This window comes from Oncorhynchus gorbuscha, linkage group LG21 (assembly GCF_021184085.1).
Source record: "Oncorhynchus gorbuscha isolate QuinsamMale2020 ecotype Even-year linkage group LG21, OgorEven_v1.0, whole genome shotgun sequence".
Classification (NCBI taxonomy): domain Eukaryota; kingdom Metazoa; phylum Chordata; class Actinopteri; order Salmoniformes; family Salmonidae; genus Oncorhynchus; species Oncorhynchus gorbuscha.
The window spans coordinates 11,993,302-12,004,332 of NC_060193.1; the positions used below are offsets into that span (position 1 = coordinate 11,993,302).

At 50.8% G+C, this 11,031-nt stretch overlaps 1 protein-coding gene across 1 annotated transcript in view; it reads left to right on the forward strand.

Moving 5' to 3' along the window:
• LOC124008463 (trithorax group protein osa-like) overlaps nucleotides 1-10,093 on the forward strand; it is a 183,367-nt gene extending 173,274 nt beyond the window's left edge. The window contains exons 3-6 of the mRNA XM_046319759.1: nucleotides 1,816-1,908; nucleotides 4,290-4,347; nucleotides 6,509-6,750; nucleotides 6,834-10,093. Of these exons, the coding sequence (XP_046175715.1) occupies nucleotides 1,816-1,908; nucleotides 4,290-4,347; nucleotides 6,509-6,750; nucleotides 6,834-7,856 (1,416 nt within the window). The 3' untranslated portion in view covers nucleotides 7,857-10,093. The remainder of the gene's footprint in view (nucleotides 1-1,815; nucleotides 1,909-4,289; nucleotides 4,348-6,508; nucleotides 6,751-6,833) is intronic.
• Nucleotides 10,094-11,031: the final 938 nt, after the last annotated feature.

Below are 11,031 nucleotides of genomic sequence, written 5' to 3' on the forward strand. Positions count from 1 at the left end.
GTGTGTGTGTGTGTGTGTGTGTGTGTGTGTGTGTGTGTGTGTGTGTGTGTGTGTGTGTGTGTGTGTGTGTGTGTGTGTGTGTGTGTGTGTGTGTGTGTGTGTGTGTGTGTGTGTGTGTGTGTGTGTGTGTGTGTGTGTGTGCGAGTGCGAGTGTGTGTGCGAGTGTGTGTGCGAGTGTGTGTGCGTGTTTGTGTGTGTTTTAGTGGTGGCAGGGAAAGGCTATACATCTTTGGAATGTGCTGGCTTTGTGATAACCAGGGGAGAGAGGGATGCAGGGAGCAACGGAGGGATGGGGAGGGAGGGAGCAACGGAGGGATGGGGAGGGAGGGAGGGATGGGGAGGGAGCAACGGAGGGATGGGGAGGGAGGGAGGGATGGGGAGGGAGGGGGGAGGGAGCAACGGAAGGATGGGGAGGGAGGGAGGGATGGGGAGGGAGGGAGGGAGGTAGGGAGCAACGGAAGGATGGGGAGGGAGGGAGGGAGGGAGCAACGGAGGGATGGGGAGGGAGGGAGGGAGCAACGGAGGGATGGGGAGGGAGGGAGGGAGCAACGGAGGGATGGGGAGAGGGGGAGGGAGGGAGGTAGGGAGCAACGGAAGGATGGGGAGGGAGAGAGGGAGGGAGGGAGCAACGGAGGGATGGGGAGGAAGGGAGGGAGGGAGGGATGGGGGAGAGGGGGAGGGATGGGGAGGGAGGGATGGGGGAGGGAGGGAGCAACGGAGGGATGGGGAGGAAGGGAGGGAGCAACGGAGGGATGGGGAGGGAGGGAGGGAGCAACGGAGGGATGGGGAGGGAGGGAGGGAGCAACGGAGGGATGGGGAGGGAGGGATGGGGAGGGAGGGAGGTAGGGAGCAACGGAAGGATGGGGAGGGAGGGAGGGATGGGGGAGAGGGGGAGGGATGGGGAGGGAGGGATGGGGGAGGGAGCAACGGAGGGATGGGGGAGGGATGGGGGAGAGGGGGAGGGAGGGAGCAACGGAGGGATGGGGAGGGAGGGAGGGAGGGATGGGGAGGGAGGGAGGGAGGGATGGGGAGGGAGGGAGCAACGGAGGGATGGGGAGGGAGGGAGGGATGATGAGGGAGGGAGGTAGGGAGCAACGGAGGGATGGGGAGGGAGGGAGCAACGGAGGGATGAGGAGGGAGGGAGCAACGGAGGGATGGGGAGGGAGGGAGGGATGATGAGGGAGGGAGCAACGGAGGGATGGGGAGGGAGGGAGGGATGGGGAGGGAGGGAGGGATGGGGATGGAGGGAGGTAGGGAGCAACGGAAGGATGGGGAGGGAGGGAGGGAGCAACGGAGGGATGGGGAGGGAGGGAGGGATGGGGAGGGAGGGAGGGATGGGGAGGGAGGGAGCAACGGAAGGATGGGGAGGGAGGGAGGGAGCAACGGAGGGATGGGGAGGGAGGGAGGGATGGGGGAGGGAGGGAGGGAGGGATGGGGGAAGCATTGCTCACGTGGGAACGACTGATTGGGGACAGTCTAGATGGCCAACACAAACAAATAGCCTTGGCTCTGGGAACCACTTGGAACACACACAGTTATTTACGACCCCACCGGTCGGGAAGGAAGGAGGCCATGTTTTATAACAAAGCAGGGAAACGACTTGTCTGGCTGTGGGTCTTTTTTGTTCTTAGACATACCTTTATTTGGATAGGCATTTCATTTCTCTCTGCACCCTGAACCAAATCTCCTGTGCATGTTTTTGGTCATGAAAGGAAAGCATTTTGTTATCATGAAAATTAGCACATTTTCTACATTTTGCTTCTCTGTTATGTCTATATCTGACCATTATCTTTCTCCCCCCCCCTCTCTCTCCAGGAGCAGATCCCAGGTCTTCAGGACCCATCTGTCCCCCGTTCAACCCAGACCAACTACAACAACCTGCTGCTCATCAGGAGGCACCTACAACAGGTACTGAGGGAGGTAGAGAGAGAGAGATAGAGGTAGAGGGAGAGGGAGAGGTAAGGAGGGGGTAGAGAGAGAGATAGAGGTAGAGGGAGAGGTAAGGAGAGAGATAGAGAAAGAGGTAGAGGGAGAGGTAAGGAGGGGGGTAGAGAGAGGTAGAGAGAAAGAGGTAGAGGTAGAGGTAGAGGGAGAGGTAAGGAGGGGGAGAGAGAGAGGTAGAGAGAGAAAGAGGTAGAGGGAGAGGGAGAGGTAAGGAGGGGGTAGAGAGAGAAAGAGGTAGAGGGAGAGGGAGAGGTAAGGAGGGGGTAGAGAGAGAAAGAGGTAGAGGGAGAGGTAAGGAGGGGGTAGAGAGAGAGAGAGAGAGGTAGAGGGAGGGTAAGAGGTAGAGGGAGAGGTAAGGAGGGGGGTAGAGAGAGGTAGAGAGAAAGAGGTAGAGGGAGAGGTAAGGAGGGGGAGGGGGTAGAGAGAGGTAGAGAGAAAGAGGTAGAGGGAGAGGTAAGGAGGGGGTAGAGAGAGAAAGAGGTAGAGGTAGAGGGAGAGGTAAGGAGGGGGGGGTAGAGAGAGAGAGAGAAAGAGGTAGAGGGAGAGGTAAGGAGGGGGGTAGAGAGAGAGAGATAGAGAAAGAGGTAGAGGGAGAGGTAAGGAGGGGGGAGAGAGAGAGAGGTAGAGAGAGGTAGAGAGAAAGAGGTAGAGGGAGAGGTAAGGAGGGGGTAGAGAGAGAGAGAGAAAGAGGTAGAGGGAGGGAGAGGTAAGGAGGGGGGTAGAGAGGGAGAGAGAAAGAGGTAGAGGGAGAGGTAAGGAGGGAGGTAGAGAGAGAGAAAAGAGAAAGAGGTAGAGGGAGAGGTAAGGAGGGGGGTAGAGAGAGAGAGAGGAGGTAGAGGGAGAGGTAAGGAGAGGGAAAGAGGTAGGGGGTAGAGAGAGAGAAAGAGGTAGAGGGAGAGGTAAGGGAGGGGGGAGTAGAGAGAGAGAGAAAGAGGTAGAGGGAGAGGTAAGGAGGGGGAGGGGGTAGAGAGAGAGAGAGAGAGAGAGAGAGAGGGGGTAAGAGAGAGAAAGAGGTAGAGGGAGAGGTAAGGAGGGAGGTAGAGAGAGAGAAAGAGAAAGAGGTAGAGGGAGAGGTAAGGAGGGGAGTAGAGAGAGAGAGAGAGAGAAGAGGTAGAGGGAGAGGTAAGGAGGGGGTAGAGAGAGAGAAAGAGGGAGAGGTAAGGAGGGGGTAGAGAGAGAGAGAGAAAAGATGTAGAGGGAGGTAAGGTAAGGAGGGAGGTAGAGAGAAAGAGAAAGAGGTAGAGGGAGAGGTAAGGAGGGGGTAGAGAGAGAGAGAGAGAAAGAGGTAGAGGGAGAGGTAAGGAGGGGGTAGAGAGAGGTAGAGAGAAAGAGGAGAGGGAGGGAGAGGTAAGGAGGGGGTAGAGAGAGAGAGACAGAGAAAGAGGTAGAGGGAGAGGTAAGGAGGGGGGAGAGAGAGAGAGAAAGAGGTAGAGGTAGAGGGAGAGGTAAGGAGGGGGTAGAGAGAGAGAGAGAAGAGGTAGAGGGAGAGGTAAGGAGGGGGTAGAGAGAGAAAGAGGTAGAGGGAGAGGTAAGGAGGGGGTAGAGAGAGAGAGAAGGGAGAGGTAGAGGGAGAGAGAGAGAAAAGAGAAAGAGGTAGAGGGAGAGGTAAGGAGGGGGTAGAGAGAGAGAGAGAAAGAGGTAGAGGGAGAGGTAAGGAGGGGGTAGAGAGAGGTAGAGAGAGAGTAAGGAGGGGGTAGAGAGAGGTAGAGAGAGAGGTAAGGAGGGGGGTAGAGAGAGGTAGAGAGTCAGGTAGAGAGAGATAGGGAGATAGGGAGGGAGATAGAGAGAGGTAAGGAAAGAGATAGAGAAAGAGGTAGAGAGAGAGGTAAGGAGGGGGGTAAGAGAGTCAGGTAGAGAGAGATAGGGAGGGAGATAGAGAGAGGTAAGGAGAGAGATAGAGAACGAGGTAGAGAGAGAGGTAAGGAGGGGGGTAGAGAGAGGTAGAGAGTCAGGTAGAGAGAGATAGGGAGAGAGGGAGGTAGAGAGGGAGGGAGATAGAGAAAGAGGTAGAGAGAGAGGTAAGGAGGGGGGTAGAGAGAGAGGTAAGGAGGGGGTAGAGAGAGGTAGAGAGTCGGGTAGAGAGAGATAGAGAGAGGTAAGGCGAGAGGGAGGTAGAGAGGGGGGTAGAGAGAGGTAGAGAGAGATAGGGAGAGAGGTAAGAGAGGGAGGTAGAGAGATAGAGAGAGGTAAGGAGAGAGGGAGGTAGAGAGGGGTAGAGAGGGAGAGAGAGAGAAATTGACCGACAGACAGACAGGTTCTTGGGCTTTTTAAAGTGTGTTTGTTTGTTTTTTGGCCAGTGTCTTTGTGTTAATAGATAAATACTGGGATGTTGTGTTGTTCACCAGGAACAGAAGAGGCAGATGGAACAGATGACTGAGTGTCAGCAGGGGGCAACATTCACAGGTACAGTCAAACTCCACACTAACATGTAAATATAAACTCAGCAAAAAAAGAAACGTCCCTTTTTCAGGACCCTGTCTTTCAAAGATCATTCGTAAAAATCCAAATAACTTCACAGATCTTCATTGTAAAGGGTTTAAACACTGTTTCCCAGGCTTGTTCAATGACCCATAAACAATTAATGAACATGCACCTGTGGAACGGTCGTTAAGACACTAACAGCTTACAGATGGTAGGCAATTAAGGTCAGTTATGAAAACTTAGGACACTAAAGAGTCCTTTTTACTGACTCTGAGAAACACCAAAAGAAAGATTCCCAGGGTCCCTGCTGATCTGTGTGAACGTGCCTTAGGCATGCTGCAAGGAGGCATGAGGACTGCAGATGTGGCCAGGGCACAATGTCCGTATCGTGAGATGCCTAAGACAGCGCTACAGGGAGACAGGACCAACAGCTGATCGTCCTCGCAGTGGCAGACCACGTGTAACAACACCTGCACAGGATCGGTACATCCGAACATCACACCTGCGGGACAGGTACAGGATGGCAACAACAACTGCCCGAGTTACACCAGGAACACACAATCCCTCCATCAGTGCTCAGACTGTCCGCAATAGGCTGAGAGAGGCTGGACTGAGGGCTTGTAGGCCTGTTGTAAGGCAGGTCCTCACCAGACATCACCGGCAACAACGTCGCCTATGGGCACAAACCCACCGTCACTGGGGGCTCTTCACTGACGAGTCGCGCTTTTGTCTCACCAGGTCTGATAGTCGGATTCGCGTTTATCGTCGAAGGAATGAGCGTTACACCGAGGCCTGTCCTCTGGAGAGGGATCATTTTGGAGGTGGAGGATCCGTCATGGTCTGGGGTGGTGTGTCACAGCATCATCGGACTGAGCTTGTTGTCATTGCAGGCAATCAACGATGTGCATTACAGGGAATACATCCTCTTCCCTCATGTGGTACCCTTCCTGCAGGCTCATCCTGACATGACCCTCCAGCATGACAATGCCACCAGCCATACTGCTCTTTCTGTGCGTGATTTCCTGCAAGACAGGAATGTCAGTGTTCTGCCATGGCCAGCGAAGAGCCTGGATCTCAATCCTATTGAGCACGTCTGAGACCTGTTGGATCGGAGGATGAGGGCTAGGGCCATTACCCCCAGACATGTCAAGTAACTTGCCGGTGCCTTGGTGGAAGAGTGGAGTAACATCTCACAGCAAGAACTGGCAAATCTGGTGCAGTCCATGAGGAGGAGATGCACTGCAGTACTTAATGCAGCTGGTGGCCACACCAGATACTGACTGTTACTTTAGATTTTTGCCCCCTTTGTTCAGGGACTATTCCATTTCTGTTAGTCACATGTCTGTGGAACTTGTTCAGTTTATGTGTCAGTTGTTGAATCTTATGTTCATACAAATATTTACACATAATAAGTTTGCTGAAAATAAACGCAGTTGACAGTGAGAGGACGTTTATGTCACGTTTTATTTCCCTATTCATTCCAGGAAGTATTATCTAAATAATCTTGGCTTTCATTATCTCTAGCAGGTACTCAACGTTACATGAAATTAGAAGTATGGATATTCTCTGGTCTTATAGTCGCTATCTCCTTCCCCCGCTATCTCCTTCCCCCGCTATCTCCTTCCCCCGCTATCTCCTTCCCTCGCTATCTCCTTCCCTCGCTATCTCCTTCCCCCGCTATCTCCTTCCCCCGCTATCTCCTTCCCCCGCTATCTCCTTCCCTTCCCCCGCTATCTCCTTCCCTATCTCTTCCCCGCTATCTCCTTCCCCCGCTATCTCCTTCCCCTCGCTCTCCTTCCCCTATCTCCTTCCCTCGCTCTCCTTCCCCTCCTTCTATCTCCTTCCCTCCTTCCCCCGCTATCTCCTCTCCTTCTCCTTCCCCCGCTATCTCCTTCCCCTCCTCTCCTTCCCTCGCTTCTCTTCTCTATCTCCTTCCCTCGCTATCTCCTTCCCTCGCTATCTCCTTCCCTCGCTATCTCCTTCCCTCGCTATCTCCTTCCCTCACTCCTTCCCCCGCTATCTCCTTCCCTCGCTATCTCCTTCCCCCGCTATCTCCTTCCCCCGCTATCTCCTTCCCCCGCTATCTCCTTCCCCCGCTATCTCCTTCCCTCACTTCTCTCTCTATCTCCTTGCCTCTTTCTAGGTGGTGGTCGGCCTCTCCCTTCAGATTGTGTTGGAGGCGGAGTTTACCCCCTGGGTGTTCCCCAGCTATCCCACGGTGGTCCCCTCCCATCTGGGCCCGGCCACCTCTCCCATCCCCCTGGGCATCCAGGCCACCCAGGCCAACCCGGACCCCCAGGATCTCTCACCCAAGTGGGCAGGCCGGGAGGCGCCTTCATGGGTGGTCCTCCAGGCTCCAAGCAGCCCCTCTATCTCCCTTCACAGGTCAGATAAACTAACAGTTGAGACAAGACAGTTGTTTTTGTGTTTCTCTTGCATTTCCTCATTCTCCTTGTTGTTGTTTACAGGGTGGAGAGTTTGTTGGTGCTGGTGGTATGCCAATGAGACAACCACAGTTGGCACACGGCATGATGGGAATGGGCGGTCCTGCTGGTCCTCCAAGGCCTGGGATGCAGCAACAGGTGTCCAGGATGGGGATGACAATCGGGGGGTTGGGGCCCGGGTCAGGGCCTGGGTCGGGGTCTGGTCACCCACAGCATCTACGACAGGCCCTGCACCATAGTGGTGGAGGGGCACCACTCCCACGTATGATGTTTACCGCACAGCAAACACACCAACACCAACAGACTGCAATGTGGCCTCCTCAGCAGCAAGGGGGGCTAGTGAATTCCATGCAGCATCGCATGCCCTGCAGCGATGGCCACATGGACCCGTCGGCTAATCACCAGCAGTCGCACGGACACATATTTCCTGGAGGGGGTGGAGGCGCCAACGGAAGCTGCAACCCGAACCCCAACGCCCAGTTTACCCAGCAGGCATTGCGATCGGGGATGCCCGGAGGCGGGGGTGGTAACAATTTTGCCCCCCACCAAGGACCTCCATCGTTACCCTCCATCCAAGGGGTCGGGGTGCCGTCCTTACCCAGGAGACTGATGCAGAAGCTGGGTGTATCCACGGCAGGGCAGCCCCTACCCTCCATGGTCCACCAAGGGCTTCAGCCTGGTATGAGGCCCAGGGGACCCCTCTCGGCCCTGGCTGGAATGAAACCCATTCCCCCTGGTATGATCCACCACCCAGGCCACGGTATGGCCCCACCTAGCTATCCTGCCTCTGGGGCCGTCGTCGCCAAACACCCACACCAACATCCCCATCCCCATGGGCCTGGGTATGGACCAGGTCAGGGGAACCCTGGACACAAGCTACCCCCGTATGAGTACACTCAGCGGGGGCAGAGTAATGGGGGGATGGGGGGTAGACCTGGTGGTGGTGGAGGAGGGGAGGTAGACTTTATTGATACTCTGGTGGGGTCGAACGAGGACTGGCTCAATAACCTCACTATGATAGATGAGTACCTGGAGCAGAACTCATAGGCGTGTGGTCAAAGGGTAAATGTCAGGGGTCAGTAAATTGACCTCATTCCTGTATAGAAACACTGGGGTTAGGAGTGTGACATGGACAGGGGATATAAAGGGCGTATGAAGGCTTTATAACTGGTAATAACAGGTGTGTGTACATTTCTAGAAGGTTGTAGAAAGTGCTATGGTTATACCTAACTTGAATGGACGGTTTGAGTGAATGTGATTGGTTGCTTCAGAGTGATTGGAGCACTACACAGCCAATCCGCTGCTGCCGCATAAACCAACCTCCCACCCCAAAATGGCTACATTCCCCACAAGGTGTGCTGTCCCTTATCGCTGGAGGCCATATTGGAAAGAGGGAATGGACTAAAAACGAAACTCACGGAACACATGGAACACACAGAACCTCATCATCACATGGTTACCTGGGAAACAGAAGCTTCACTCTAAAGAGCTAGCAACAGAGTAGTGGAGTCCAAGCATTCTCATTGGTTGTTTCTGTGTCTGAAGCTTGGACATTGGACTAATACAGTTATTTGAAATCCTCTCCCTTGTAGGGATTTCTCCTATCAAAGGGATAGGTGTATAAAACACACTGTGATTGGATAAAATCAATGTCCTCCAGCAATGCAATTGGTCCAATGTTTTTCAGTGTATTGTTGTGATCTGTTTCTAAAATAGCAGTTGAATTTGCAACACCAAATCTGAGGTTTACTTTTGTATTTAAGTCATTGAGTGTGATTTGGAAGCATAGCTCAAAAACACAACAATTGCAGATTAACCATTCGGATTATCTCCTGGTCTCACATAAGGTCTTTGAGCCAATCAAAGGTGAATTAATATACAGGGAAATACAGCCAATCCCTGATCAATTTGGGGTAATATAAATCACTGATTGGCCAAAGGAACTACAGAGGTGATCAGCCAATGTTGCCATGGCAATTTGTTATCACTATTTTGATTGAGATCAGTTATGTGGAGGCTTGTACATAGTAAACTATTTTGATTGAGATCAGGTGTGTGGGGGCTTGTACATAGTAAACTATTTTGATTGAGATCAGTTATGTGGAGGCTTGTACATAGTAAACTATTTTGATTGGGATCAAGTGTGTGGGGGCTTGTAAATAGTAAACTATTTTGGTAAACTGTATCATACACAAAAGAGAAGTACACATATTTATACTTCTTTTCTGCAGATTAAAAGTCTTCAGATTCCCTTTGTACATAAATAATAAAATAAAAAGATTGAAATTATAGCTCACAAAATGAAATCTGTTTTACACTAGAATAATCTTATTTTAATTTGTTTTAAATATGCAAGACAATACAGTATGAGTTTTTTCTCAGTAATACTGTGTATTACAATGTTATGACATAATTGTTATGTTTTTGACATAACGTGACTCCTGGTGCCCCAATGGCAAAAGGGTTCTTTTGAAAGGTGATGGAGAACATTTACGAACACACACACACCATCTCTCCATCTCTCACTCTGGCACTACCCCGCACTCTATACCTGTGAGGTGAAAGTTGATCATCTTGGTCCATCTACTGTAGTGTAATATCTTTGTTCACAGACAATATATCTGTCGATTTAGACATTATCAACATTTCATTGCAATCCAAGACTACCATATAATCTGTTAGATCTGTATGACCTTTTCACAAGGTAAGCAACGTGTAAAGTGGAAGGCACTATCATAGAATTAGAATGGGTAGAACAGGCACACCCATTCAACTCAATTGTGCTATTGGGTTCCAATTCCTTTTGTTTCGTTCTATTTCTAATGGCACTTTGCTATGTATGTCATTCCAATACCCACAACAATCTACTGTGCCACACTCTATAAGGACACATGTAAATAGTCTATAGAGTTGGCTCCTCTCCTTGTCTCCTTTCCTTCACTCACACTGATCTGAACAAAATTACCGGTCGGGTGAAAGCTGGTTTGCTAGTAGGATTCCGCCATATTGCTTTCACCTATCCTATTCCTATCCATTCACATTGGTGCTGATGACAGAGAGGAGACGAGGAGAGTAAGCTTGTTATGACTATTTGGAGGCACCCCCAGCAGGGTTTCCCCTACCGTAGGACCACACGGCGATTTATAAGCCATGACAAGGGGTTCATCGATTATCTGTGATTACATTTCTGTTCTTGTCTTGAGTTTTTTTATTTTATATATATAATAAACTGTATAGATGGGAAAAAAGAATGAAAATAAATGCCGTCTGGCTTTTTTATTTCACACTGTTTCTGCCAAGTTCTGTTTTTCACTCTGTTTTTTAATAATTCCCTTCCTTTTCCACTTATTTTTCATTCCCGAGGTGTTGCCTAGTTTAATTACCATGTCTAAACAATAGCCTTTTACTCCTATTCTTCCCTTTGTCTAGCATGCGTTCCACCTTCCATGATGTTAGCTAGTGGCGGCCTCTAGTGGTCATTCTATGAACTACACATATAACCTCCTGGGCATTTTAATGTGTCAAGTAATGAGCACAGGACAAAGATTTCCCGTCAATTCTGCAGTTAACGTGATTCATGACAACGTCGCACTATGTAACCATAGTGGGGGAAACCTTGTTCCCTTCTCAAGCTTTCTCTCTGAACTTATTTTGAACCCAAAGGCTTTCACATGTATGCACACACACACACACACACAAACACTTTCTCCCTGAGATTGTGGTTAACAGTCATCCCACACGTCTACAGAAAGCAGAAGCTCTGTGTGTGCATGCGGAGGAGTGTTTGTGTGAGTTTGCGTGCATGTGTGTGAAGCGTGTGTGCGTGTAGAGCGTGTGTATGGTGGTCGTATGCATCATTGAACTAGCATGCATTTAGCTGCAGGAAACAAATGACCTCTCATGATGTTTCTCTATGAAGTAGCCTGAATCTCTCCACCCGATGTCATTATTGTGTGTGTGTGTGTGTGTGTGTGTGTGTGTGTGTGTGTGTGTGTGTGTGTGTGTGTGTGTGTGTGTGTGTGTGTGTGTGTGTGTGTGTGTGTGTGTGTGTGTGTGTGTGTGTGTGTGTGTGTGTGTGTGTGTGTGTGTGTGTGCAGAGATGGGCAGTATTTGTGTTACATGTATATGAAATACGTATTTCAATTACTTCTGAGTATTTTGCCATATTTATTTCACCGGCCTGAACTATAATTCAATGTATTTTGTAACAACGTACTTTCCG